Source organism: Amblyraja radiata, chromosome 7 (assembly GCF_010909765.2).
Source record: "Amblyraja radiata isolate CabotCenter1 chromosome 7, sAmbRad1.1.pri, whole genome shotgun sequence".
Lineage (NCBI taxonomy): Eukaryota > Metazoa > Chordata > Chondrichthyes > Rajiformes > Rajidae > Amblyraja > Amblyraja radiata.
The window spans coordinates 12,607,190-12,634,706 of record NC_045962.1 but is presented as its reverse complement, the minus strand read 5'-3'; the positions used below and the strand labels follow the sequence as shown (position 1 = coordinate 12,634,706).

At 41.9% G+C, this 27,517-nt stretch overlaps 1 protein-coding gene across 1 annotated transcript in view; it reads right to left on the bottom strand.

The window, feature by feature from the left end:
* dnah7 (dynein axonemal heavy chain 7) overlaps window positions 1-27,517 on the bottom strand; it is a 234,157-nt gene that overhangs the window by 144,624 nt on the left and 62,016 nt on the right. The window contains exons 21-30 of the mRNA XM_033023735.1: window positions 25,310-25,450; window positions 24,611-24,823; window positions 21,031-21,140; window positions 19,481-19,649; window positions 19,275-19,377; window positions 13,935-14,062; window positions 12,280-12,492; window positions 12,067-12,165; window positions 8,153-8,401; window positions 4,019-4,168 (exon numbers count right to left, since the gene is read on the bottom strand). Of these exons, the coding sequence (XP_032879626.1) occupies window positions 4,019-4,168; window positions 8,153-8,401; window positions 12,067-12,165; window positions 12,280-12,492; window positions 13,935-14,062; window positions 19,275-19,377; window positions 19,481-19,649; window positions 21,031-21,140; window positions 24,611-24,823; window positions 25,310-25,450 (1,575 nt within the window). The remainder of the gene's footprint in view (window positions 1-4,018; window positions 4,169-8,152; window positions 8,402-12,066; window positions 12,166-12,279; window positions 12,493-13,934; window positions 14,063-19,274; window positions 19,378-19,480; window positions 19,650-21,030; window positions 21,141-24,610; window positions 24,824-25,309; window positions 25,451-27,517) is intronic.

Sequence of the window (27,517 nt, the reverse complement as noted above, 5' to 3'; positions counted from 1 at the left end):
AAAAATTTGCAGCGACCATAATGAGGCCGCAACTAGTTCCCAGAATGCGGGAACTCCTCACGACCATGAAGGCGACTCCCCGGCAACCACCCGCAAACATGTGGCGACCATGTGGCGACTGCATAGTCTCCTGCAGTCGTCTAAAAAGTTGTCTAAGTGGGACAGGCCCATTTGGGTAAAATCAAAAGAGAGAAAAGATTGAAATCGATATTGAAGGGTTTGTATAGAAAGGCATTTAAGAGGAAAAAGATGAAAGAGATTAGCAATGATGTTGGGCAACAACAGAAATATCAACTACCACAGTGTATCAGAAAGCTTAGCAATGCACCTACATTTTGTCAAAATAAAGAACAACAAAAAGATAACATTAAAGAATCCTTATCCGAATTACTGCAGCATTCGTAACAAAGTATGTAAGTTGAAGCTCAAATGGAAATATAGTCTGATGGCCATTACAGAAATATGGTTGCTAGACAACCAGAGCTGAAGACTAGATATTCGGGGACATTTGATCTTTCCATAGGAATGACCGAAATGAAAAAGGAAATGGTAAAGCTCTGTTCATAATGAATGGGGTCACTGAGCTGAAGAGGAATTACATTAACTCAAAAGCTCAAGATGCAAAACCACTTTGAGTAGGGGATAAAACGAGTAAGAGGAAAGGAAAGAGTAACATATGGGTCAACAGCCACAACATAGGGGCTTTTAAGGAAGGTTGTGTAATATTCAATAATCAAGGGCAATTCCATAAAGAAAATCGTTGAACATATCAAACAGGCAAAGGTAGTCTTTATGATTATATATTTCGTAAGTTCCTTGGAGAAATACATTGAGGATCTAATGACATTATGATCTAATGACAAAAGGTTAATTAATGGTGTCACAATAAAGGATTCGCAAGGCAGAATTTCAGATTTTGTTTTAGAATAAGAAGTCTGAACTGTATGTCCTAAAATTAAGTAAAGGCAATTAATAATAATAATAATAATAATAAATACTTTATTGATCCCCTCAGGGAAATTCAGATGGTAAGATGCCGGTATTGGCTAAAGTGGATTGAGAAAAATGGGTTAAAGGTCAAGACTGCGGACCAACTGTAGCAAACATTTAGGACAGTAGCTGATAAATCCTCACAAAAGAATATTTCCGTGAGAAAGAGAGGCACTGTGAGATGAATGCACTATCTATGGCTAATTAAAGAAGTTAATGATAGTAGCAAATTGAAAGAGAAGCCATAAATGTTGCTAAGATAATGGTCGGCTGGAGAATTGGAAATTGTTTTAGGCACCAATAAAGGATTAGAAATATATTATAAAAATGACAGACCATGAGAGTACACTAGCAAATTATATACAAAATGATAAGTGCTTCTACAGATATGTAAAAGAAGAGCTAATTAAACCAGATATTTGTCCTTAGAGGATTTGTGATTAAATGTTTTTAGATAGGTCTTCAAAACAAAAGACATGAAAAGCATCCTGATAATAAGAGACAATCAAGAGATCGTAAGAAGGGAGAAAATTACAGACATTTCAATTACTGGATCAAAAGTACTAGTCAAATCCCTGGACCAGATAGCCTTCATCCTCGGATCTTAAAGGAAGTGAGTGGAGATACTGAATGCATTGGTGATAATCTACCAAAAATCCAAGAATTCTGGATTGTCAGGGGTAATACAGCATGGAAAAAAAGCCCTTTGGCTCAATGCATTCATGCCAACCAAGTTATCTACCCGAGCTAGTTGCATTTGGCTGCAACTGGCTTCCTATCCATGTCACTGTCTACTGTCAACGTTGTCATCATACCCAACTGTATGGCTTCCTCTACTAGCTCAGTCCATACTGTATAAACAGTATGTATTAAAAAAATAGCCCTCAGGTCTCATTTAAACTTTTCCACTCTGGCCTTAAACCCACGCATTCTAGTTTTAAATACCCCTACCCTGGCAAAATGACTGACCATACATCATATCTAAGCACATCTGCATTTCAAATGCCTCTCCCGGGCTTGTTCTTGCATTCCTTGTAAATAAAGGCACAACATTAGCCACCCTTCAGTTGATGGTACTCACTTGTGGCTTAGGCATCTGTTTTCTCCCTAAATCCTCCCTAAAAACTCATTTTTATTCTCTGGCTTTCGACACTGGCTGAGACATTGCTCCTGTTCTTAGTGCTTTTAATGTCTTTTAATTTTTATTGTTTTTAGTCCTTCGTTTTACGGTTTTTAATGGTTTGTAATAACTTTTTGTCCATGAGTTCTCATGTACAGCACTTTGTGGCAACTGCGGTTGTTTAAAGTGCTTTATAAATAAAGTTTATTATATTATTATTAATATTTCTGCCAAGGTGCCTGCAATTTCTTCCATTGCTTCCACAATACCCTCACAATTGGTCAGGCCCCAGGGGTTTATCCACTTTTATGCACTTCAAGATTGCCAATATTTCCTCCCTTACAATGTCGGTCTGTTTAAGGACACCACTAATCATTTCCCTGAATTCCCTAGCTTCCATAACTTTCTCAATGGTGAATACAGATGATAGAAGCATTCATTAGGTCCTCATTCATCTTCCATGCCTCCGCACATAGATTATCACACTGTTCTCTCCCGGCTTTACCCTTTTGCTTGTAATGTATCTAAAGAGTCTCTGCGGATTCTCCGTTACCTTATTTAGTTTTAGGGATACAGCATGGAAACAGGCCCTTTGTCCCACCGAGTCCACACCGACCAGCGATCCCCGTACACTAGCCCTATCCGACAAATTAGGGACAATTTACGAGTTTTAATGAAGCCAATTAACCTACAAACCTGTACGTCTTTGGTGTGTGGGAGGAAACGGGAGCTCCGCGAGAAAACTCACGTAGTCACATGGAGAATGTACAAACTCCATAGAGACAGCACCCATAGTCAGGATGGAACCTGGGTCTCAGGCGCAGTAAGGCAGCAACTCTACCGCTGCCCCACTGTGTCCTGATTATTGAACATCCCTACCTCTCTCCAAGCCAGGTTTACCTTCAAATACACCCAGCAACTTGGCTTCAATGGGTCTTTATGATAGAAATTTCCACAGGTTCGACACCTTCTGAGTGAAGATATATCTCCTTATCTCAAGCTTGGATCTGTTGTAACCAGAGGCTGTGATCCCTCATTTTAGAAAAATTTGATAAATTTCAATTAGATAGCCTTTCATTCTTCCAAGCTCTGGTGAACACAAACCCAGTCAACCTAGTGTCAACAATATTTAATTGTCCTTTGCTCATGGAACAGAACAATGACATTCTTATTTGCTGCAGGTTTTATAGGCACATTATTGCAATAACACAACAAATAAATATACAATAAACAATATGATAAGTTATTAGTAACACTTTGTAACCAGAACGAAATAGTCAAAATACGTAGTGTATGTAACCTTACATAAAAATTCCATTGTGGTCCAGGTAGGGTTGTGATTAGAGTTGTGCAATGTGGATGGATGGAATTATTTGAGTAATAAAAATACGTTTTACTCCAAGTCAGATGGCTGTGATTACACCCCAGTCCAGAAACTTGTTTCATGGCCAGACTTGAGGGATTGCAGTGCTTATCTTAATGTGTTTGCTGTACTATGTTTTGGATGAGTCATTTTTCCAAGGCTCCATCTGTTTTCTCAAATGGATATAAATGATCCCACTATGTTACTCAAAGTGCGGAAGAATTTTCTCGGTGGTCTGCCTCGTATTTATTTTTCAACCAACATGGCTCAAATAGTCATCAACATTTTGCTGTTTGGCGAACTTTGCAGTTTGCAAATTAGTACTCCATTTTCTGCAATACAACAGTGACATTATTCTAAAAGAAAATCATTGGCTGAAAAGTGTTGGGTTTTTCCACAGGTTGTAAAGGATATAATACAAATTCAAGTCTCTATTCCTCTACTATTGTGCATGTAACCAAATATTTCACATTTGTTTTTTGTTCACGGAATTCTTGCTTTTCTGCACTTCATACTGAAAATGAACATAATTCACAAATACTTACAGAAGAAACAGCAAATGCTCGGTAGCTAACTGCCAGAATGCCATCTGACCATTCATGAGACACTTTATCGAATTGGCCATACAGTTGACCCATAGTAATGGCCTTGGGATTAATTACTGTAATTTGAACTTTATTTTCCTCCATTAGTCCCTAGGCAAGAGATAATGAATACATTTTATAGAACTATTTGATGGAAATAATTATTGAAAAGAGCAGCATGACTAAACTAATTACTAATTTTGTTACAGTAAAAAGGAGCATAAAAGGAATTGAGTAGCTATGTAGTGCATTACTGAGAGAGAAAAATCATGACCACAATCATATAAATTGCATGCCTGTGCAGCCAGAACTTCCCCCTTCTTAGTTCAGTCTGTACAGTCCATGTACTAGTTCATATTTAATGCTCATCCAGGGTTTTTTTTAACGTGATGATGATTGCTCCCGACTCCAACTCTTCAGGCAGCAAATCTGAGAACTCTCGGACATATTCTTCTGCAAACTGAGAACTGAGGGAAAGGTTGTTCCTCAAATCCCCAATATCAAATTCCTTTGCATACAAGCCCTCTGATTACCTACCTCTCCACTGTAGGAAATAGGTACTTCCTGCTCGCTTGATCATTACGGTCGATCATTATATACATTTTGATAAAATCCGTTCTCAGCCTTCTTAGTCTATCTATCTATCTGCACATAACTAAAGCTCTGACCTTGTGCTCTTCCGGTTTGCGTGGTTTTTCTATTTGCACAAAAACGGTACGCAATCGCACTACGATTATTTGCCAGCTCACTCAGCGTTCTCCTGTGCTGCAAGTGCAACAAGTTTTGTTCCGATCGGTGGCTTAATGTAAAAGTTAAAGAGGTCTAAAAATCTTGAAAATCAGCGCCGCAAGGATTCGTCTCTTCTCCTGTCACTCCCCGGGACGGTCCGCCCCTTCCTGCGCCATTGAGTCTTTACTGGAGTTGAGGGACGTTCAGGATGGCCGGTGGAGGTCTCCAACCGGACACAATTTTCGGAGGGACCGGCAGCGGCCTGGACCAGCCCTGCGCGGAGTTGGAAATGTCGCCGATGTCACCAAACGGAAAGGGGAGACGCTGATCCTGGCGGAGGAGAACGACCAGCGACCAGCGCCCGCTGTGAGTCCCCATCACACCGCCTGCTCCAGCCCCTTCCCCTCACTGGCTCCTGCCCCCCTCTACGGCTCCTGCCCCCCCTCCCCCCGTGATACCCCCTTCTCCCCCATGGCTCTTCCCCCGTCTTTTCTTTGAGCTCCCACACACCCCCTCCCCCCACAACCCCCCCAGCCCACACACCCATCTCGCTCACACACACCCCCATCCCACACCCCCCCTACACACACCCCCCCACCCATACTCACACCTCCCTCCCACACACACACACCCCTCCCACACATGCACCCCTCCCACACACGCACCCCCCCCACCCATACTCACACCTCCCTCCCACACACGCACCCCCCTCCCACACACACCCCCCTCCCACACACACACCCCCCTCCCACACACACCTCCCTCCCACACACACACCCCCCTCCCACACACACCTCCCTCCCACACACACACACCCCTCCCACACACACCTCCCTCCCACACACACACCCCCCTCCCACACACACCTCCCTCCCACACCACCACCCCACCTCCCACACACACCTCCCTCCCCACCACCCCCCCTCCCACACACACCCCCCTCCACCACACACACCCCCTCGCACACACGCACCCCCCTCCCACACACGCACCCCTCTCACACACACCACCCTCCCACACACACCCCCCTCCCACACACGCACCCCCCTCCCACACGCACCCCCCTCCCACACACGCACCTCCCTCCCACACACGCACCCCCCACCCACACACACACACCCCTCCCACACACGCATCCCCCTCCCACACACGCACCCCTCTCACACACGCACCCCCCTCCCACACATGCACCCCTCCCACACAAACAACCCACCCCCCCCCCTCACCCGCCCCCCCCCCCCCTCCGCCACACGCCCCACTTTCCTCTCCTACTCCCCTCCCACACAGGCAATGTCAAATTGCTGCCTTTATCACTTTTATGTTACCACCACTAAATGTGACATTCTCTTAGCAATTCCTTGACGATTGTCCTTGATAAATCTATATCGTCATAGATGACGACTCCTACAGTCTCTGAGAATATCTACCAGTGATTTACCTGACACCAAGGTCAGACCACCTAGCTTGTAATTATTTACTCCATACACTTTACTAACAGTAGCACTCCGGTCCTCTAGCACCATATAAGCAAAGGTGATTTGAAATGATGGTTTCAGACTCTGCAGTTTCTTTGCTTGTTTCTCTTCACAGCTTAGAATTAGTTTTATCCAAGTGCAATGATTTCCTTACTTTTAAGGATGCAAAACCGACAATATTTCTTCACTTGCCATGACATTAATCAATGTTTTTCTTTGACCTGAACTACAATTGATGAAGACAGTGTTATCTTCATTGTACCATTCATTTAACTCATTGCTAATACTTCCAAAAAATACATCTGTTCCTTAAGTTTGATTCACCATCAGACATCAAGATTATGACCTTACCTCCATTTTTCTGCACTATCCCCATATTCCTTGATTCTTTAATTATCCAGGAATCTGTTGATTTCTGTTGTGAATGACTAATCATCAACATACCTCCAAGACAAAAATTCACCACCCTCAGTTCAAAATGGCATACCCCTTATTCTGAGACTATGAACCGGGTTCTGAGCTCCCCCTATCATCCATACTGTCAAGCCTATTAAGAATTGTAAAGTTTTAATGAGATCAGCTCTCATTCATCATAACTCTAGGGAATAGAGACATCGTCCACACAATCTCTCGTCAAATAGAAAAATTATCATCCTAGAAATAGGCTAATGAATCCTTGTCACTCTTCCTTCATGGCAAGCATACACTTTTTGGGGGAAAGAAGACTAAAGATGTATGCTCCTGATCTCACTATGTCATTGCAGTAAGACCTCTTAAGTGCTGTAATCCAATCCCCTTGTAATAAAAGCTAAAATGCCACTTGTGGTCCTCACTGCCAGCTGCACCTACATGTTAAAGTGCAGTAACATCATTACAAGAAACCCAGGTCACGTTGAATCTCAACAATTTATTTATTGTTTAGAGGTACAGCATGGAATCAGGTCCTTCAGCCCAACAAGTCCTCTCTGACCATCAATTACTGTTAGCCCAAGTTCTTTGTTGTCCCACTTTCTCATCCATTCCCACCACTCTAAGGGCAATTTTCAGAGGCCAATTAACCTAGAAACCCACGCAGGCACGTGCAAATTCCACAAAGATAGGACCCGAGGTCTGGATCAAACGCAGGTGTCTGCCGCTGTGAGGCAGTATCTCTACCAGCTGTGTCACTGCGTGCAATGTCCAAACTGTCGCTATTTTGAAAATACTTTATTATTTTGTGCATAATAAGAGTACCCACTTCCTCAATATATTCCATCTGGCTCTTCTTTACCCATTCACTTCAGTTGTCTATTTCCTCTTGAACCCTCTTGATATGCTCCCCACTATTCTCACTACGGCCTAATTTTATCAACATCATTAGTCTACACCTAACTCATAAATTGTGATTTCTTTATAATTGTTTTATATGTTTTATAAAAATGTTATGGTGTATATGTAAAATGAGATAAATCTTTGATAAGTCGGACAGCTAAATACCTAAAGGATTATCTTTGACCATTACATTCACACATGTGATAGTATAAGTTAAGTTTTCTCTGAAATTCACTGTGTCAGTGAAACTAATCTCAGAAGCAGAGCACAGTATGCTAATACATCTACAAAGCACACTTAACGTTTCTGTAGATTGATGATGCATGTGAACCAATCACACATAAGCCAGCATCACTAACTCCACCCCACTATAACACTTATACTAACACTCGTTCCCGACACTGCCAGTTCGAGCAGTGGGCCATTTCTCGGCATTAAGGTGCTTTTTTGTTTACGTCATGTTAACGCAACTAAAGAGTTAAAGTATCGGTTTGTCCAACCGTACTAATTAAAGACGACAAATGAATAATGATGAAATAAATGGAAATGGACTAGTCAGTGATTTAGCATTCGTCTCTACCTTTTCACAAATATCGTGCAAAGCAGCAGCCAGAACTCTGTACGCTGATGTCTTCCCACCAAACGGTTCTCCGACAATCATAAAGCCATGCCGCACAATCATCATTTCAAAGATTTGTAAGATCTTCTGCGAGAAGAAGTCAGTCATCTGCAAATTCATGCGTTCACAATTCTCTTTGATTGCTTCCAGTAAGATACGATAGTCAGGTTTTGGCAGCTTTATCCCAGGAAACAAATCTGAAGTGATTCCCTGGTAAGATAAAAAAATATATATGTATTGCCGGATAATAAATGTTAAATAGCTGTCTGCATACTTGCCCCCAGACAGATCTATGGTGCACTATTACCCAAAGTAACCAAAGCATCAAAATAAGTAGTACAGTGAGAATCTATTAATCTTTATTGAGTGAATGCTGAAGGAGATCATTTGCCTGTACATTTTCAAAGATCATTTGGATTGATTACAAAAATGGATGAAATGTGAATCAGTTCAAATAGTTTATTTAAACATAAATACCGAAGACCATAGTCAGCAGTGCACGTTGCTTTCATAAGCTGTGCCTCGAGCAAGCATCGTATTGGCAATCTTATTCAGGAGGATCACCACCATAGTATTCTCATTTATTCAAAGAAGGCCCCTGTGCATAAAATACGCATGTATACAAATGTGCAGTTTCAACTAATATTCATACACTGCCCTTCATGGAACACTTCTTCATTTAAAAATAAATACAGATGGACATTAAACAGCAAGTCAGAATCTTAGATAGAGGAAATAAAAGTAAGTAAGGCATGTTTATTTCCAATCTAAGTACATCTAAGGTGGGTGGAATAACATGGTCGCATGGTTTACAGAAAGGCTCATCCTTCAATGATGTACAAAAGAAGTGAACAAACAGAAAATAAATCCAGAATCAGAATGTAGATCGTGTGCTGGGGAATATGACTCAGATTGGGATGAGTACGTGTGGATTTATTCTAAAATCAATTCATAATCTGTGTATCTTGGTGCATGAAAACTGCACATTCAATGCATGGAAAGGATGGATGTGAATAGGCTGGTGAGGAAAGCATCAGGGATATTGAACCCTGAGTGAGATTGAGAATCAGACATAAGTAGGCACTGTGCTGGAATTGGAAACTAAAGTGCCTGTCCCACTGTACGAGCTAATTCAAGAGCTCTCCCGAGTTTAAAAAAAATCAAACTCATGATAAGAATGTACGTAGCGGGTACATCGGAGTTCGGGACGTCTCTTAGCGGCTTGTAACGCTAACGGCAGGTACTCGGGAAACGCGGTAAGCTCGTGAAGACTCGTGAAGATTTTGTTGAACATGTTGAAAAATGTCCACGAGACATGTCGAAAAATGTCCACGAGAGCCCCGAATACCTACAAGCGGCTATTACCGTAATTCTCCGAGTTCGAATCAGGGGAAACTCAGGAGAACTCTTGAATTAGCTCGTAAAGTGGGACAGCCCTTTAAAGCACCCTTGTAAACAACCATGTCCTGAAAGAAAACTGAGTGAGTTTGCACACAAGAAGATTCAGCATGAATGCACAGGCAGGGAAGCTGATGAATGTGGGAATGTGAGGCATGCTAATAAAAACACGAGAATGTTAGTTTAGGTAAAGCTGTGTTGCAATACGTTCTAGTGCAGGACAGTTAGTTAAATAGTGTAGACATTAATATGAAGGCAACGGGGATGTTACAGAAGTTGAAGTTGAATATCTCTGATGCCAATAATGGATGGCATATGGCTGAAAAATAGAAGCGGAACTGTAGAAACAGATATTCCAAAACTGGCCTAGTAAAGATAGGGAAATAAATATGGGATGGGATGCAATTGCACCAACGCAAGAAAAAGGATTTGAGAAGATTTCATAATGACATGGGCAGGGTTAGAAGAAGAATAATGATAAACAGCACATTGATTAGTACGGGTGTCAGGGGTTATGGGGAAAAGGCAGGAGAATGGGGCTAGGAAGGAGGGATAGATCAGCCATGATTGAATGGCAGTGTAGATTTGATGGACTGAATGGTCTAATTCTGCTCCTATCACCTATGACCACTGAGTTTCTGAGTTTCATAGCAAAAGGATTTGAGTATAGGAGCAGGGAGGTTCTACTGCAGTTGTACAGGGTCTTGGTGAGACCACACCTGGAGTATTGCGTACAGTTTTGGTCTCCAAATCTGAGGAAGGACATTATTGCCATAGAGGGAGTGCAGAGAAGGTTCACCAGACTGATTCCTGGGATGTCAGGACTGTCTTATGAAGAAAGACTGGATAGACTTGGTTTATACTCTCTAGAATTTAGAAGATTGAGAGGGGATCTTATAGAAACTTACAAAATTCTTAAGGGGTTGGACAGGCTAGATGCAGGAAGATTGCTCCCGATGTTGGGGAAGTCCAGGACAAGGGGTCACAGCTTAAGGATAAGGGGGAAATCCTTTAAAACCGAGATGAGAAGACCTTTTTTCACACAGAGAGTGGTGAATCTCTGGAACTCCCTGCCACAGAGGGTAGTCGAAGCCAGTTCATTGGCTATATTTAAGAGGGAGTTAGATGTGGCCCTTGTGGCTAAGGGGATCAGAGGGTATGGAGAGAAGGCAGGTACGGGATACTGAGTTGGATGATCAGCCATGATCATATTGAATGGCGGTGCAGGCTCGAAGGGCCGAATGGCCTACTCCTGCACCTAATTTCTATGTTTCTATGTTTCTAATAGAGGTAAATTGCAAAATGAATATAGTGTCGTCATTGATTACAGTTCAGTTGACAAGGCCAAAAAGATCTGTGAGCAGTTGATATTGGTAACTGCCCAACTGATGCGTGATACCACCAAGCAAAAACGGAGACCAAAAGAACCCGAGATAGTTTAGGTATATTAGCAAGAAAGAACATTAGAGAAAAGGTGATAATTGGATATATATATATATATTGGGGAGCTGAAAAGGTTTCCCATCATGAACAATACATGTCATGATAAAGTATATATTTTTATAAAAATAAAATATTTGAAACCACATTACATTCTTGGAACAAATGAGGATTTGCATCATTTAGTGGCATAACTGCAAAGAGATATCTTGCACACAGATAAACTCAATCACCATTTCACAACTTCCTGCGAGGAAAAAGTATTTCGTTTCAGTCAAAGTTTTGGAGTGTGTAATCAGTATAATTAATAAAGAAACACAAGTGCATTTGATTAAGTATGTTCCCAAAATATAATCAGTAGATGGTGAATAAAGAGGTGTTCGCTAATAAACAGAAGCAAAGTAAAATTATTCATCGAAATGCTGGAACATCAGCAGAATCAAAAGGATTTTAATTTTTGGTTCTTTTGAAACAACATCATTGTTGCAAATAAAACACTCGCCTTTTCTGAAACAATGATAGAAAAAATTTACTTTTTAATTTTATAATTGAAAATTTGTAAAACAATTAGAATTCAATTAATTACCTCTGAGAAAATTCAACATCATAACAGTCTCTTTAAATTTCGCTCTTCCACCAACATAAACATTACTTTGCTCTTTCAACAAACTTCAATTACCTGATCTACTGTAAAAACTGAATACCCACCTTTGCATCACAATAACGTCCACAAAAATAGTATAATTAACTAAACTGCACTCAAATCTCCATGTGCAATCAAAGTAATGAGTCAAATGAGCCTGCACGCATCCCATGGTTTATGTTCTATTTATTTGCAGATGCATGCCTTTGTTAACATAAATTGAATACACTGAAAATAATCTATTTGAATACAGTCAAATTATAGCAACTATAGAATGCACTGTATAAACCTTAGTGATTGTAACAACTTTTTAATGAAGCTACCAAACAGTTTTAAGGCTACCTGTAATGGAAAAGAAAATGAAAAATGTACAGAGAAGGAAAGATGATATTACCTCAAAAAGTGGCAAATCGTGCGATAAGAACTTGGGGAGATTGACATCAATAATCGATCGTAGTAGTAAAATCTCCTCATTTTCTGTTGGATACTTCAGCTAAAAGGAACAAAAATAAGATCATTAATTTAGGTTTTAATTAGATTTTATGATATGCGTTGCACAATTAGCTTTCATTAAACAATGTTGCTTTAGGGTAGCGATACATCATACCTTAATATTTCCTGCAGCAGTTAAGACAGATTTCACTGCACGCATACCATAGTCATAATGATGCTGTGAAGATAGTTGTTCCGAGCAAAGTCGATAGGTGGCCACAATTTTAACAGACAGCGGTCGGGCACTGACAAAACCGCAAGAGTAAAGAACAATCTCTGCAATCATTGCATAGTCTGGTACCATCATAGCCACTGTTCGAAAGAGAGCCTACAAGATCACAATTAAAAAATGATATAATATAAACAAAACATGGTATCAAGAAATCTAGCAGAAATTATTTTGGTGGCCTGCTTCAAACTCACAAAGGAATGATCAAGATTTTAACGCCAGGAAAGTTTCCCAAAGATAGACACAAAATGCTGGAGTAACTCAGCGGGACAGGCAGCATCTCTTGAGAGAAGGAATGGGTGACATTTCGGGTGGAGACGCTTGCTCAGAAGAAGGGTCTCGACCCGAGACGTCACCCATTTTTGTCTATCTTCGGTTTAAACCAGCGTCTGCAGTTCCTTTGTACACATAAAGTTTCCCGAAGCATTGGTTCAATTTCTGCCTGTCAGGTGACAAAGCTTTCAATAGTCACATACAACCAAAGGAGGGAGGAAGTGAGCAGAAAGCATTTTAATTGTGGCGTTTAGATTCTTAGTCTCGCTGATGGAAACCTGGGAGCCTGAAAAGTCAGAAAATAGGAGAACCCAATTCTGCCTGGTGAGACCTGGTGAGACAGAGAGAAAAAAATATTTTTAATATCCCCCATCTTATATCACCGTAAAAGTACCGAGGTGACCCCACTCAAATGTGGATAGATTCATACATGACACGCATTGAATTTCAATGTTCCTCTAATTTCTAGTGAGAACAACTTCCTTCTAATGATACGAGTAGGTTAAAACTTAAGATGGCGATGCCTAGCTATGTACTCAAATGGTAAGTAGGCCATTCAATACATTAAAACTGAGCCCCAAAAATAAAAGCAAAAATCTTGCATATAATTGATCAAACATTGCCTGTAATTATGTTTTTTGATCAAATCTAAAATTTAATTAGTTAACATATTGTCAATTATCAGGAGCCCCATTGCTGGAATGCTTTCTGGCGCCTACGTCAAGACGTAATCCATTTGTATGACTAGCAGCTAAACCTTTTTATACATTCAAGATTCAAGAGAGTTTATTGTCATGTGTCCCTGATAGGACAATGAAATTCTTGCTTTGCTTCAGCACAACAGAACATAGTAGGCATGACTACAGAACAGATCAGTGTGTCCATATACCATTATATAAATATATACACACATGAATAAATAAACTGATAAAGTGCAAATAAACAGATAATGGGCTATTAATGTTCAAAGTTTTGTCCGAGCCGAGTTTAATAGCCTGATGGCTGTGGGGAAGTAGCTATTCCTGAACCTGCTCGCTGCAGTCTTCACGCTCCTGTACCTTCTACCTGAAGGTAGCGGGGAGATGAGTGTGTGGCCCGGATGGTGTGGGTCCCTGATGATACTGCCAGCGTTTTTGAGGCAGCGACTGCAATAGATCCCCTCGATGGAAGGGAGGTCAGAGCCGGATGACCACATGATTGTACGACAAGCAAAAATATTCACATAATTGTCATTGACTCAAACATTGCAAGGAATTCAGAATTATTACCTTAAGATTATCTGGCAACTCTGAACGGCCGGCATAGCCTGGGTTCATAGTAATGAAGACAGCACAGGTTGGGTTAAGTTTCAGTTCAGTTCCCTCAAATACCAATGTAACTGAACCAGCAGCAATACCTGTAGTAAAGAAAGTGAAATCAATGCATAAACAAAATAAATATACTTGTAATTGTTGTATGTGTGGAAGAGGGGAAAGGGAGGGGGAGGAGAGATGGGGGAGGGAGGAGAGATGGGGGAGGGAGGAGGGAGGGGGGAGGGAGGGAGGGGAGGGAGGAGGGGGAGGGGAGAAGGGGGGAGGAGAGAAGGGGGGGGAGAGAAGGGGGGGAGAGAAGGGGGGAGAGAAGGGGGGAGAGAAGGGGGGGAGAGAAGGGGGGGAGAGAAGGGGGGGAGAGAAGGAGGGGGAGAGGAGGGGGGGAGAGAAGGGGGGGAGAGGAGGGGGGGAGAGAAGGGGGGGGAGAGAAGGGGGGGAGAGAAGGGGGGGAGAGAAGGGGGGGGGAGAGAAGGGGGGGGGGGGAGAGAAGGGGGGGAGAGAGAGGGAGAGGGGGGAGAGAGGGAGGGGGTGAGAGAGGGAGGGGGGAAGAGAGGGAGGGGGGAGAGAGGGAGGGGGGAAGAGAGGGAGGGGGGGGGAAGAGGGAGGGAGGGAAGAGAGGGAGGGGGGAAGAGAGGGAGGGGGGAGAGAGGGAGGGGGGAGAGAGGGAGGGGGGAAGAGAGGGGCGAAGAGAGGGGGGAGAGAGGGGAGGAAATTGTGTCATTATGATAAATATCAAATTAGGTTTAATTAATTAGGTTTAGGTTTATTATTGTAACATGTTCCTGGATACAGTGAAAAGCTATTCTTTGCATGCAATCCAATCAAGTCAGATAATATCAAAGGTAGAGTAAACAGAAAAGACATGGAGTGCAGAATATAGTTCATCAGCGTGTTGCGTAACAGTTCCTGAGAAAAAGTCCAATGTCTGCAATTAGATAGTTTGGAAAAACTGGGATAGTACCCTAGCTAATGGAAGGTCCATTCAGAAGTTTGGTAATAGAGAGGACGAAGCTGTTCCTGAGTCTATTGGTATGTGCTTTCAAGCTTCTCTTCGCTAGCTATCTTTAGACTCTCCCATTTGTATACAATTATTTGCCTATGTACCAGTTTTAATTCATCCACAATCCACACATTGTTAACCAGTATTTTTATTTTTTATTGTATGCTTATTTTGTATTTTTATTTTTACTTCTACTATCTTGCACTATGACTATGACTAGACGCTAAACTGCATTTCGTTGTACCTATACTCGTATTTGTGCAATGACAATAAAGTTGAATTGAATTGAATTGAATTGAATTGAATAGTGGGAAGAAGAAGGAATGAACGAGTTGGGAAAGGTCCTTGATTATGTTAGCTACTTTCCCGAGGCATGAAGTATGGATGGAGCCAATGGTGGGAGGCTGGGTCTGTGAGATGGACTGGTCTGTGTGATGGAATGGACTTGGCTGTTTTTGAATTTGTTGTGGACAAGTAGTTTGCTGCTTCCCAGCATTGCTGAAATGCACCTTTGCCTGTGAATCGGTCTGGGACATCACATACATGAGTGCAAACCCTTTAGCAGTATTTTTGTCTAGTGTTTCGGAGGTCCATCCTATAGAACAGGGACGTGCTTCCCTGACAAGACAGCTGAGGTGAAAGAGGCTCAGACTGTACAACGGGAGACGGATCAGTTTAGCAGGTCAGTTTTAGATGTTGCCAGGCATTTAATGGGACTACAGCTAAATCAATCAATTCACAGAGGCCAGAAATTAAAATGCTTGAAATTCAACCTAAATTCTCCATAAAATGTCCTGCCTCTTTTAAAAAACAGATTTTTGCCTATTTTCCAACATTGTGGCAATCACAATAAATCTGAATCATTCTTCAGCTGACCAGTTTTTCAGTCAAATCACATATACTGGTTTTAAGCTGCAAACAACTGGAAAAATGGAAAATAAATAATGTCTTACAACCTGTTATAATTTAAATATTTAATTATAGTTTAATTTAATTTAAATCATTTCTTACACCCTGGTATAATTTATTTTACTATACAATATATCAATATGTGTAATTTTGACACTCTATATTATAACCATATAACCATATAACAATTACAGCACGGAAACAGGCCATCTCGACCCTTCTAGTCCGTGCCGAACACATAATCTCCCCTAGTCCCATATACCTGCGCTCAGACCATAACCCTCCATTCCTTTCCCATCCATATAACTATCCAATTTATTTTTAAATGATAAAAACGAACCTGCCTCCACCACCTTCACTGGAAGCTCATTCCACACAGCTACCACTCTCTGAGTAAAGAAGTTCCCCCTCATGTTACCCCTAAACTTCAGTCCCTTAATTCTCAAGTCATGTCCCCTTGTTTGAATCTTCCCTACTCTCAGTGGGAAAAGCTTTTCCACGTCAACTCTGTCTATCCCTCTCATCATTTTAAAAACCTCTATCAAGTCCCCCCTTAACCTTCTGCGCTCCAAAGAATAAAGCCCTAAAATTATCTGTTGAAAGAATATTTGCCGATTAGAATTTTGTCTTCATGAGAAGTAAAGAGTGTCTCTGAGAACTGAACTGGCCACAATAGACTTGATTTTCCATTTTGGTAACAAAAGATAAATTATTGTATAAGAAACAGGAAAATTGATCGATCAGGAAATAGATTGGATGCCGCAGATTTTGCTTTCTATATTGAAATGGTATAGCAAATACCCACGGAAAAAACCGTTAGCAGTTTAATTTATCACCTTAAAGAATTCAATAATAATAATAATAATAATAATAATAATATCTTTTATTGTCATTGCACGTCAGTGCAACGAGATTTAGTGTGCAGCTCCACTGATGTACAAGAAAGGTAAATAAATACAATACATAAATAAGCAAGCTGAATTGATTGACGTGACCATCTGAGGGAGACTGTCCAAAGAGGGTGGGTGGGGGGCACTCATTTGGGCCGGTTCAGAGCCGCTATAGCTCTTGGGATGAAACTGTTCCTGAGTCTGGAGGTTCGGGCGTAGAAGGCCTTGTAACGTCTGCCGGAGGGAAGTAGTTGAAACAGACCGTGACAGGGGTGTGATGAGTCCTTATGGATGCTGAGGGCCTTCCTGAGGCACCGCGTGTGGTAGATGCCCTCCAAGGCTGGTAGCTCTATCCCGATGATCCGCTGCGCTCTGTTGACGACGCGCTGAAGAGCTCTCCTCTCCGTCTCCGTGCAGCTGAGATACCACACAGAGATGCCATACGTTAGTATGCTCTCTGTGGTGCAGCGGTAGAACGTTGTCAGCAGCTGTTGGGGCAGACCAGTCTTTTTTAATGTCCTCAGGAAGAACAGTCGTTGCTGTGCCTTCTTGACCAGCGCAGCGGTGTTTGTGGACCATGTGAGGTCTTCTGAAATGTGAGTGCCCAGAAACTTAAAGCTGGACACTCTCTCCACACTTTCCCCGTAAATGGAGATTGGGGCGTGTTCTCCAGTATGGGACCTCCTGAAGTCAATAATCAGCTCCTTGGTCTTGGAGGTGTTTAGTGCCAAGTTGTTATTGGCGCACCAGTCCGCCAGGTTCTGCACCTCCGCTCTGTAGTTTGTTTCATCACCGTTGGTGATCAGCCCAATCACTGTTGTGTCGTCTGCAAACTTCACTATGGTGTTGGTGTCGAATGCAGGGACACAGTCGTGAGTGAAGAGGGAGTAGAGCATGGGGCTTAGTACACAACCTTGTGGTGTGCCGGTGCTCAGGGTGATAGTGGAGGACAGGTGCAGACCCAGTCTCACTGCCTGCGGTCGCTCCGTGAGAAAGTTCAGGATCCAATCGCATATCGGTGAGCTGAGGCCTAGCTGGTGGAGTTTGGTGGTGAGCTTGGTGGGGATGACCGTATTGAATGCAGAGCTATAGTCAATGAAGAGCATCCTCACATACGTGCCCTGTCTGTCCAGGTGAGTCAGGACAGTGTGAAGAGCCAGAGAGATGGCATCCTCTGTCGATCTATTTGCCCTGTATGCAAATTGATGGGAGTCCAGTGAGGCAGGGATGCTGGATTTAATATGGGAGAGGACCAGCCTTTCGAAGCACTTCATTGGTATTGGAGTTAGGGCAACCGGGCGGTAGTCATTGAGGTTGGTGATTTTGGACTTTTTCGGCACCGGCACTATGGTAGCTGTTTTCAGGCACTTGGGGACCGTTGCCAGAGATAGAGACAGATTGAAGATGCTCGTGAATACCTCCGCCAGCTGTACAGCACAGTCCTTTAATACTCTTCCCTGGACTCCATCCGGGCCTGCAGCCTTGCGTGGATTGATTCTACGCAGAGCGCACTGTACCTCCTGAGTGCTCAGTGTTAAGGCCTGTCCCTCCGCCATGGCCGGGGTTATTCCACACCTGGTGGTGTTGCCAGTTTCGAACCGGGCAAAGAAGGTGTTTAGTTCGATGGCCTGTGTGATATCACCGTGGGGGCAGGCGGGGCTGCTCTTGTGGTCAGTGATGTCCCTGACCCCCTGCCACATGCTTCTGGTGTCCGCAGTATTGAAGTGGTCTTCCACCCTTTGCCTGTGGATGACTTTGGCCTTTTTTATGCCTCTGTTCAGGTTCGACCTGGCCGCACTGTAGGCAGAAGTGTCCCTGGATTTAAAGGCATTGTTGCGTGCCCTTAGCAGATCCTGAACCTCCTTGTTAATCAAGGGTTTCCAGTTTGGGAACATCTTTATTTGCTTGTCCACTGTGACAGTCTCCACACAGCAGTTGATGTAGGAGAGCACAGTGGATGTGTACTCCTCCAAGTCTACCTCTGTACCACTGGTAGCCTGTTGTGCAAACAGGTCCCAGTCGGTGCGATCAAAGCAGTCCTGGAGTTGTAGGGTGGCGTCCTCGGGCCATATTTTGACCGTCCTTATTGCAGGTTTGGTCTTGCGGATGAGGGGTTTGTATGCAGGCAGTAGAAACTGTGAGAGGTGATCGGATTGTCCCAGGGATGGGCAGGGGAGAGCTCTGTATGCGTCCTTGATGTTGGTGTACACTTTATCCAACGTGTTTGAGCCCCTGGTAGGGCACTGCACATGCTGGTGGAATTTGCGGAGTGTGGCACGTAGGTCGACCTGGTTAAAGTCCCCTGCAACAATGAAGGCACCGTCGGGGTGAGCATCCTGCTGCTTACTGATGGCCGAGTGCAGCTGTGCTAGTGCTAGGTTAGCATTAGCCTGTGGTGGGATGTATATGGCCATGATGATAACCACAGTAAACTCCCGAGGCAGGTAAAACGGTCTACATTTAAGATAGTAAATATACAACAAATTCAAAGTTACAAACCTCTTTGGATAGTTAGAATTTGCTGGGCAACAACAGAAAGTACTTCCAGATCTATTCTGTTGAATTCATCAAAACATGCCCAAGCACCACAAGAGAGCAATCCCTGAAATCAGAATCAAGTTTGCAATTAAAAAAAAAAAAATCATAGACACTTCCAACGTTTCGTATTAAAACATTATTTGGAATTTATTAGGAATCATACACACCTTGAAAAATTTGCCAAGTGCAATGTAATCCAATCCATCTGAGCAGTTAAATACCACACATTGCTTGGCTACAGCCTTTGCTAAATCTTTAGTTGTTTCAGTCTTGCCAGTGCCAGCAGGTCCTTCAGGTGCTCCTCCAAGGTGGAGGTTTAATGCGCCAAACAAAGTTCTATTATTCAACATCCAAAGATATACATGTCATAGTTTACAGTCACATGCTGACAGAGCTATTTTGTAGTTTCAATTCAGTTATATTTACATTTAATTTTTTTGCAATCCATTAACTTTTTTTATTCTATAATATTCTGAGGCATATGCAAGTTTGCAACTTAAAAGTGACAGCCTGCTCAAGGAAAAATGCTACAGGGAACTGCAGATGCTGGTTTACATCAAAGATAAACACAAAATGCTGGAGTGACTCAGCATGACAGGCAGCATCTCTGGAGAGAAGGAGTGGGTGACGTTTCAGGTCGAGACTAAAGAAGGTCAGTCTGAAGAAGGGTCTCGACTCGAAACATCACCCATTCCTTCTCTTCAGAGATGCTGCCTGTCCCGCTGAATTACTCCGTCATTTTGTGTCTATCTTCATAATATTATTTTTGTCAAGTTCAAGGATATATATAGTTATTTTCTTTGTCTCATTTCTCTATTCAGATTCCAGCTAGTGTTTCTCTTATTCTGACTCCAGGTACACATAAGCAGTCTACTCATTATACATTCAGTCTGCAAGGTAATTAATGCATAAAGACATCTGCAATTAATGGGTAACTAGCAACTTGTTGCATTTGTTTAGATGGTAAAACACAGAATAATTAGATTTTTTCAGCATAATTGGAAGGAGTAATGATGTCCCATAGGGTCAGATTCAGAAGTAATTTCCATTGCTATATATGCACCGATGAAAGAGGCTGAAAGAGAACAGCGTTGAAATGTACAGTGTGCCAAAATAAAATGTAAAATGAACACTTCACAAAGTCACACAGATATGTTGATAATGGGATAAGTGCCTGAATATATTCTGCTTGAAAAATCAGCAGTAATTATACCCTGAATCGATAGAGGATTGGAATAGCAGTAAAGCAGGACCTAAGACTATACCTACAGACTTTAATGACATCTCCTCAAATGTGTGATTTTGTTTTTTAAAAAGCTAATTGGAATTTCAAGTTTTATCACTCGATATAGATCTATCATGTTTGATAGACCGTGCTCATCTTCATGATTTTTGCTTCATTATTAATATGGGAGACTAATAAGTTGTCAGTAAGGACGTTACTTTATGTTCTCAGGGGGTTATGGGGAGAAGGTAGGAGAAGGGGGTTAGGAGGGAGAGATAGATCAGCCATGATTGAATGGCGGAGTAGACTTGATGGGCAGAATGGCCTAATTCTGCTCCTATTAGTTATGATCTCTCAATTATATTCAGTAACTAGCGTATTCAGTCACTGTGTTTTCTAATTACCGTGCTTTAGCTCAACAGGGGTAAATATAATTTGTAATTCTAAAGTTGCTCAATATTCTTCTTCGGTTATTCAGTGCACTAAATTCACCTGTAGCATCTGTCTGTAAGTGGAGTGATAACAAGTCTGGGGGTGTTTCCAAGATATTCATATCCATAGGGTAAACCTGCATTGATCATTTTTGTCTGAAGTTCATTTTCCTGTTAAATGAAGAACGCAAAGATATGCAAAAAAGTCTATTATATTTGTGAAGAAACCAATAACAGAAGATTGTTGGCACATCTCAATTAGCATTCGCTTTTACTTTCCAGCAATGACAAATTATATTTATATAGCATCTTAGCAAAATAAAATTTCCTTCATGGGAGCATTAAGTAATCGGGCGGCATGGCGGCACACCGGTAGATTTGCTGCCTTACAGCGCTTGCAGCGCCAGACATCCGGGTTCGATCCCGACTACGGGTGCTGTCTGTACGGAGTTTGTACGTTCTCCCCGTGACCTGCATGGGTTTTCTTGGAAATCTTCGACACCCTCCCACACTCCAAAGGCATACAGGTATGTAGGTTAATTGGCTTGGTGTATGTGTAAATTGTCCCTAGGGTGTGTTAATGTACGGGGAATCGTTGGGCGGCGCGGACTCGGACGGCCGAAGAGCCTGTTTCCACGCTGTATCTCTAACCTAAACTAAACTAAATAAAATTAGATACCGAGAGCAGTCCAAGTGGGGCATTTCTCCTGGTGAGTCGTCAAGAGTGTTTAATTTCATACGTACTGAAACAGAACAATGGCATTATCCCTTGCAGCAGCAGAACAGGGTTGTGAACACAGGACTCACTAGATAACATAATAAACAAACAAAAAATGGTCTCCAAATTAAAAACAAATATGGTGCAAAACTAAACAATGTAATCAAGATAGTTCGCAGCTCAGAGTTTAGTTGGGATTTGTAGTGTTCAATAGACTGATGGTTGTTGGGACCATCCAGGGACCATTCAAGAACAGCAGAGGTTCCTGAACCTGGATGTCACCTGCTAGATCCAACACTATATTGAACTCTAGTCTAGATGAAAGTGCAGATGGACATAAGGGAGCAGAGATGTATGTAAGTTATTGCATTGATATATGTCCTTGGGTCATACATTGAAAGCTTGTGGTCTAACTATATAAAAGTGTAAGACAAAGCAGCAAGAATGAGCCAAACAGGCTCCTATGCCTGCAATTGAATGCAAACAAAAATCAATGTCATGTATTTTCTGAATTTCATGTTTTAAGCACAGAGTTGAAACAATGTCATGTTGCAAGGCAGCACAATCTGCAGCAGTTCAATTACAAAGCTAGTTTCACAAAGTTGAGGGCTCCATGAACTTCAGATCAGGGCCGGGCTACAGAAATATCTGAAGAAGGCTCTGGACCCGAATCGTAACCCATTCTTTCCTCTCCGGAGATGCTGCCTGTCTCGTTGAGTTACTCCAGCATTTTGCGTCTGTCTACGGAAATTGAAGTTGATTCAGCCTCATCTTACTTCCTCCTGCATTTTATTTTATAAATTAAGATGATCTGCAGTACAACATATCTGTGTGTGTGTCAACACAAGGTGGGATTTGAGAATAGGTAGTGTGACCAGAGAATATTAAAATCATGAAGATTCAGCCTCTTCCCACCGCCTGTACTAAAATGTCAGTTATAATTTGTGTGAAACCTCGTGTAGCCATCGACTTCATTTCACGTCCTCTTTTGAAATGAGCCAAAAAAATCAGTTACACTGTTTTTCAATCCTGACAAGCGGAAGAAAGTATATAATGGAGCAATGAAATGGATAATGCTTTGTTTTAACTCACAAAGTTTAACGCTCTCGACAATTAGAAGCAGGTGGTGCGGAAAAGACTCACTTTAATTAAGCCTGGACTGTAGAGCTGGAGTAAAAACGAGAAATTGAAAAGGCTGGGACTGTTTTCACTGGAATGAAGGGGAAGGAGGGGTCACTTAGAGATTTCTAAAATTGTGAGGGGCATAGGCTAGTCGTAGTATTTTTGTTAGGGCCTGATGTTTGAGATGAGAGGGGAAAGATTCACAGAACTGAGGCGAAGGTTTTTCATAGGTACAATTACAATGCTTAAAAAAATAATTTGACTGGTAAGTGGATAGGAAATGGTCCAAATGCAGGCAAATGTGATTAGCGTAGGGGGCATACTGGGCCGATTGCCTGTATAATTCTATGAATCTATGAATATATTACCATTCAATAAAATTATGGCTAATTCTATGCATTGTCTATTTTCTATCCTAGTACTCGTATGCTTTGATTCTCTTAGTTTGCAAGAATTCATTGAGGCCAATCTGAATATATTCTGGGGCAGGGAATCCAAAGGCTGACAACCATCTAAGAACTATCTCGTCAATTTCAATTGTAAATTGCCTCCTCATCTCAACTTTAGTCTTTTCCGTCCCAACCCTCCAAGTTTCAGATACTCCAGACTGAAGAAATGACCTCTCAGTATCTATCCTGAGTGTTCTTCAAACAGCATGCCAAATCCATGATTCCAAACCATACGGTCCATAGAGAGTGTACGCAGAAACAGGCCTTCATGAACATTTTGAGGACTGCTTTGTCATTACTTCGAGGAGACCTGTTGACCAGGTTCTTGCCCACAATGTTGGGTGCTGGAAACCTACCTCATGCAATGCAAGCCCTTTTAAAATTAAATACTTACTGGTGAGTGGTAGCTTTTCCTGCAGTGTCCATCCATCTCCACTCCACCCTTCTCTCTCCTTCCTTAAATCATATCCAAAGCTTGTAACTGCACCCAGCACCTCCACTGACCTCTTGCTCATTGCTCAACCCTAACATTCTGACAATTCACTCCCAATTCATCACCTGATTGACCTGACCACTCTCCATCCACCCACCCACCTAATCTATCATCTTTCTTTACCCTCCAGACTCCACCCTCTGGCACTGCACCAATCTTTCTCCTTGGACATCATGCATGACTTAGTTTTGCAAAATATTCGCTGACCCTTTGCCTACAGACTAGTTACTCCAGCACTTTATGTCCTTTTGTGAAAAGCAGCACCTGCAGTTCCTTGTTTCTACAGATGTTGCACTCACTGGTCTACAGTTCCCAGGCTTTTCCTTGTAGCCCTTCTTCGAGAGAGGCACATTTGCCACCCCCCAGTCATCAAGCGCCTCACCCGTGTCTAACAACCATTAAGATCTTTCTCTCAACCCTGGTCTACTTTCAATTTACAACATCTTTTTAGCTTAATCTGACCTCACTCTTCACTTTAAAATCTTCTCTACTTCCTGGATGATTCACATCACTAATACACTGTGCCAGTGTTCTCCAAGCTGGACTGTTCCAACATACAGCTCCTTCTTTCATTCTGGTGCTGATGCTCCATGATATATCTTTGATCATTTGTTATGCCCATCTTCATTCTTGAGAGTTCCAAAGTTTCAATAACCTCAAGACAGCAAAGCTCTTTCCTACAATCTCTTGCACTGACTTTTATGTAAAACAAAGCAGTTTTCTTTGAAAATCCAAACGGGGAAATCAATTATTATTTTTGCTATGGATATAGCACATCTTATGTACAGTGAGGTGACTAATATTATGAATTAAACAAAAAAATATCTGAGACATTTTAACTACTACAGTATCCACTCACCTCCCAGTAATACCTCAGCTGGCTTAACCATTCAAAATCATTTTCATCACTGATCTTTTTCTTCACCAGGACTGCCAAGACATCTCTGGCATGTACATCTAGCACGACCAAAGCTCCAAGTGTAGTACGAATCTGCTTGGATAATTTTCCACGGACCAAGGTAACAATATCATCTATCTGCTTATTATTCTGTTCCAGATAAGTCTCGAGAGCCTTCGAAGAGAGTGTCACAGATCATTGTAACTTAGTGCGCTCAGAATCAAACCGAATTTACCACATTTGGAGATAAATTTCTCTCGTGATTATCAATAGGCAAAATTGCTAATCCCACCTTCTTTGAATGAATCCATCTTTTCTTGAAAAGAAAATTACATTGTTATTAAATTGAGAATATCTCTGTTAATTTAAATAATCTGTGTGCAGCGCGTATGAAGAATACAACAATTATAATAAGGGAAAGCCATTCATTCTGCATCGTCATTGCGAGTTTTGTTGTGGAGTTAAAGGAATTCAATTAAAAGAATAGAATGAATCAAAGTTTGTAAACTTAATCCACTTTAAGATAAATCAAGCTAAAAGATGAAATATAACAATAACCTTCCCAATATTTTATTTAAATCATGGAATAAATATGGATTTGTAAATGTAAAATCAATTGTTTAAAGATATTCACTTTTTTTAAAATCCTATTTTGCTTACCTGTTGACCAGCTTTAATATAATTTTGAACCTCTTGTGTCCAAAACATCTGTGATACACACAGTACTGTTTGACCAGGCCAGTTCCTCACCCAATCTATGCGTACAGTACTTGGATAAGCTTCCATCGCTTTGCCAATAACCTTGATATTAGTCACAAAAGAAAAGCTGCTTTCACAAGGGTAAAATTCATTAAAGAACATTTTGTGAGCATAATTCAGTAATTGAAATATCTTCTGTTCAAGATACTGGGAAAGTGGAAGAATTAGTTCTGTTAAGCCCCTGTCCCACTGTACGAGGTAATTCAAGTGTTCTCCCGAGTTTACCCCTGATTCGAACTTGGAGAATGTCCGTAGCGGGTCCGTAGGAGTTCGTGGATGCCTCGAATGCTCGTAAAGGCTCGTAATGCTAACAGTAGGTACTTCCGGTAAACTTGTGACGTTTTTTCATCCCTCCAATGCCCATGAGTAAAAAAATACTAGTGGTGAAAAAAATTGTTGCTTTTTACTCGTACGAGCCGTTAGGAGACATCCACAAACTCCTATGGACCCGCTACGGACATTCTCCGAGTTCGAATCAGGGGAAAACTCGGGAGAACTCTTGAATTACCTCGTACAGTGGGTCAGGGGCTTTAGTTAACTTAGTACATTCTTCAAAGTATTATTCAAATTCAAATGAAAATTATGAAGTAAACCTACAGAAAGCAAAAAGGTTCATCCAGGAAATTATAAAACAGCCTTATTATTATTATTGTGGGAAACTTGTAAGATCTCATTGCCTTTACTTTATAGTCAATACAATGAGTGAATAAATTGGGCTGTAGGCTACCCAGGCTGAATATGAGGTGCTGTTCTCCCAGTTTATATATTGCCTCACTCTGGCAATGGAGGAGACCAAGGACAGAAAGGAATGGTCATAGGTCATAGGAGATAGGAGCAGAATTAGCCCATCCAGTACATTAAATCTACTCCGCCATTCAATCATGGCTGATCCATCTATCCCTCCAAACCTCATTCTCCTGCCATCTCCCCATAACCCCTGTTACCCGTTCTAATCAAGAATCTATCTGTCTCTGCCTTAAAAATATTCATTGACTTGGCCTCCACAGCCTTCTGTGGCAAAGAATGCTACAGATTCAACACCCTTTGACTAAAGAAATTCATTCTCATCTTCCTAAAGGAACATCCTTTAATTCTGAGGCCATGACCTCTAGTCTCGACCCTCCCACTAGTGGAAACTTCCTCTCCATATCCACTCTATCCAAGCCTTTCACTATTTGGTAAGTTTCAATGAGGTCCCACCTCATCCTTCTAAACTTCAGCGAATACAGGCCCAGTGCCGTCAAACGCTCATCATACGTTAACCCACTCATTCCTGGGATAACTCTTGTAAACCTCCTCTGGACCCTCTCCAGAACCTGAACATTCTTCCTCGGATATGGTGCCCAATATTTAGTTTAGCTTAGTTTAGAGATACAGTGCGGAAACACGGCCCTTTGGCCCACCGTGTCTGTGCCGATCGCGCTGCCAATATTGCTCACAATGTTCCAAACGCGGCCTTACCAGCGCCCTATAGAGCTCAGCATTACATCCATGTTTTTGTATCCTAGCCCTCTTAAAATAAATGCTAGCATTTGGACGAGGAGGCCCAGAACAGAAAGATCTACTTGGGAATGGGAAGAGGAGTTAAAATGGTTAGCAACCAGGAGGTCCACCTGGCCTTGGTGAACTGAGTGCAAGTGTTTCATGAAATGGTGTCTAGACTACGCTTGGTCTCACCGATGTAAAGGAGGCCACCTCGAGAGCACCAAATGCAGTAGATAACCCCCTTGTCCAACCCCCCCCCCATCAATCTGAAGAAGAGCCCCAAAATGTCATCTACCCATGTCATATAGAAATGCTGCCTGGCCCATTGAGCTATTGCAACACTGTGGCTTTTTTTTAGTAAACCAACATCTGCAGAAGTCGAACTTGTGGGTGGCAAGTTTACTGTCGCGTGATATAACAGCCGCTGGGAATTATTGCTTTGTGCATATCATCAAAGATAAGCGATTTGTTAAATGAAAGGTGGGCCTTGCTAACTATGACAACTGCTGCCTGCTGTCTTTGTAGCAATGTGTATACAATCTATCAAGCAGCTCGCATAAGGACAGCCAATCACTACTGCAAATCACATATTTAGTGGTGTCAATGTGTACAGTGATATGCTGT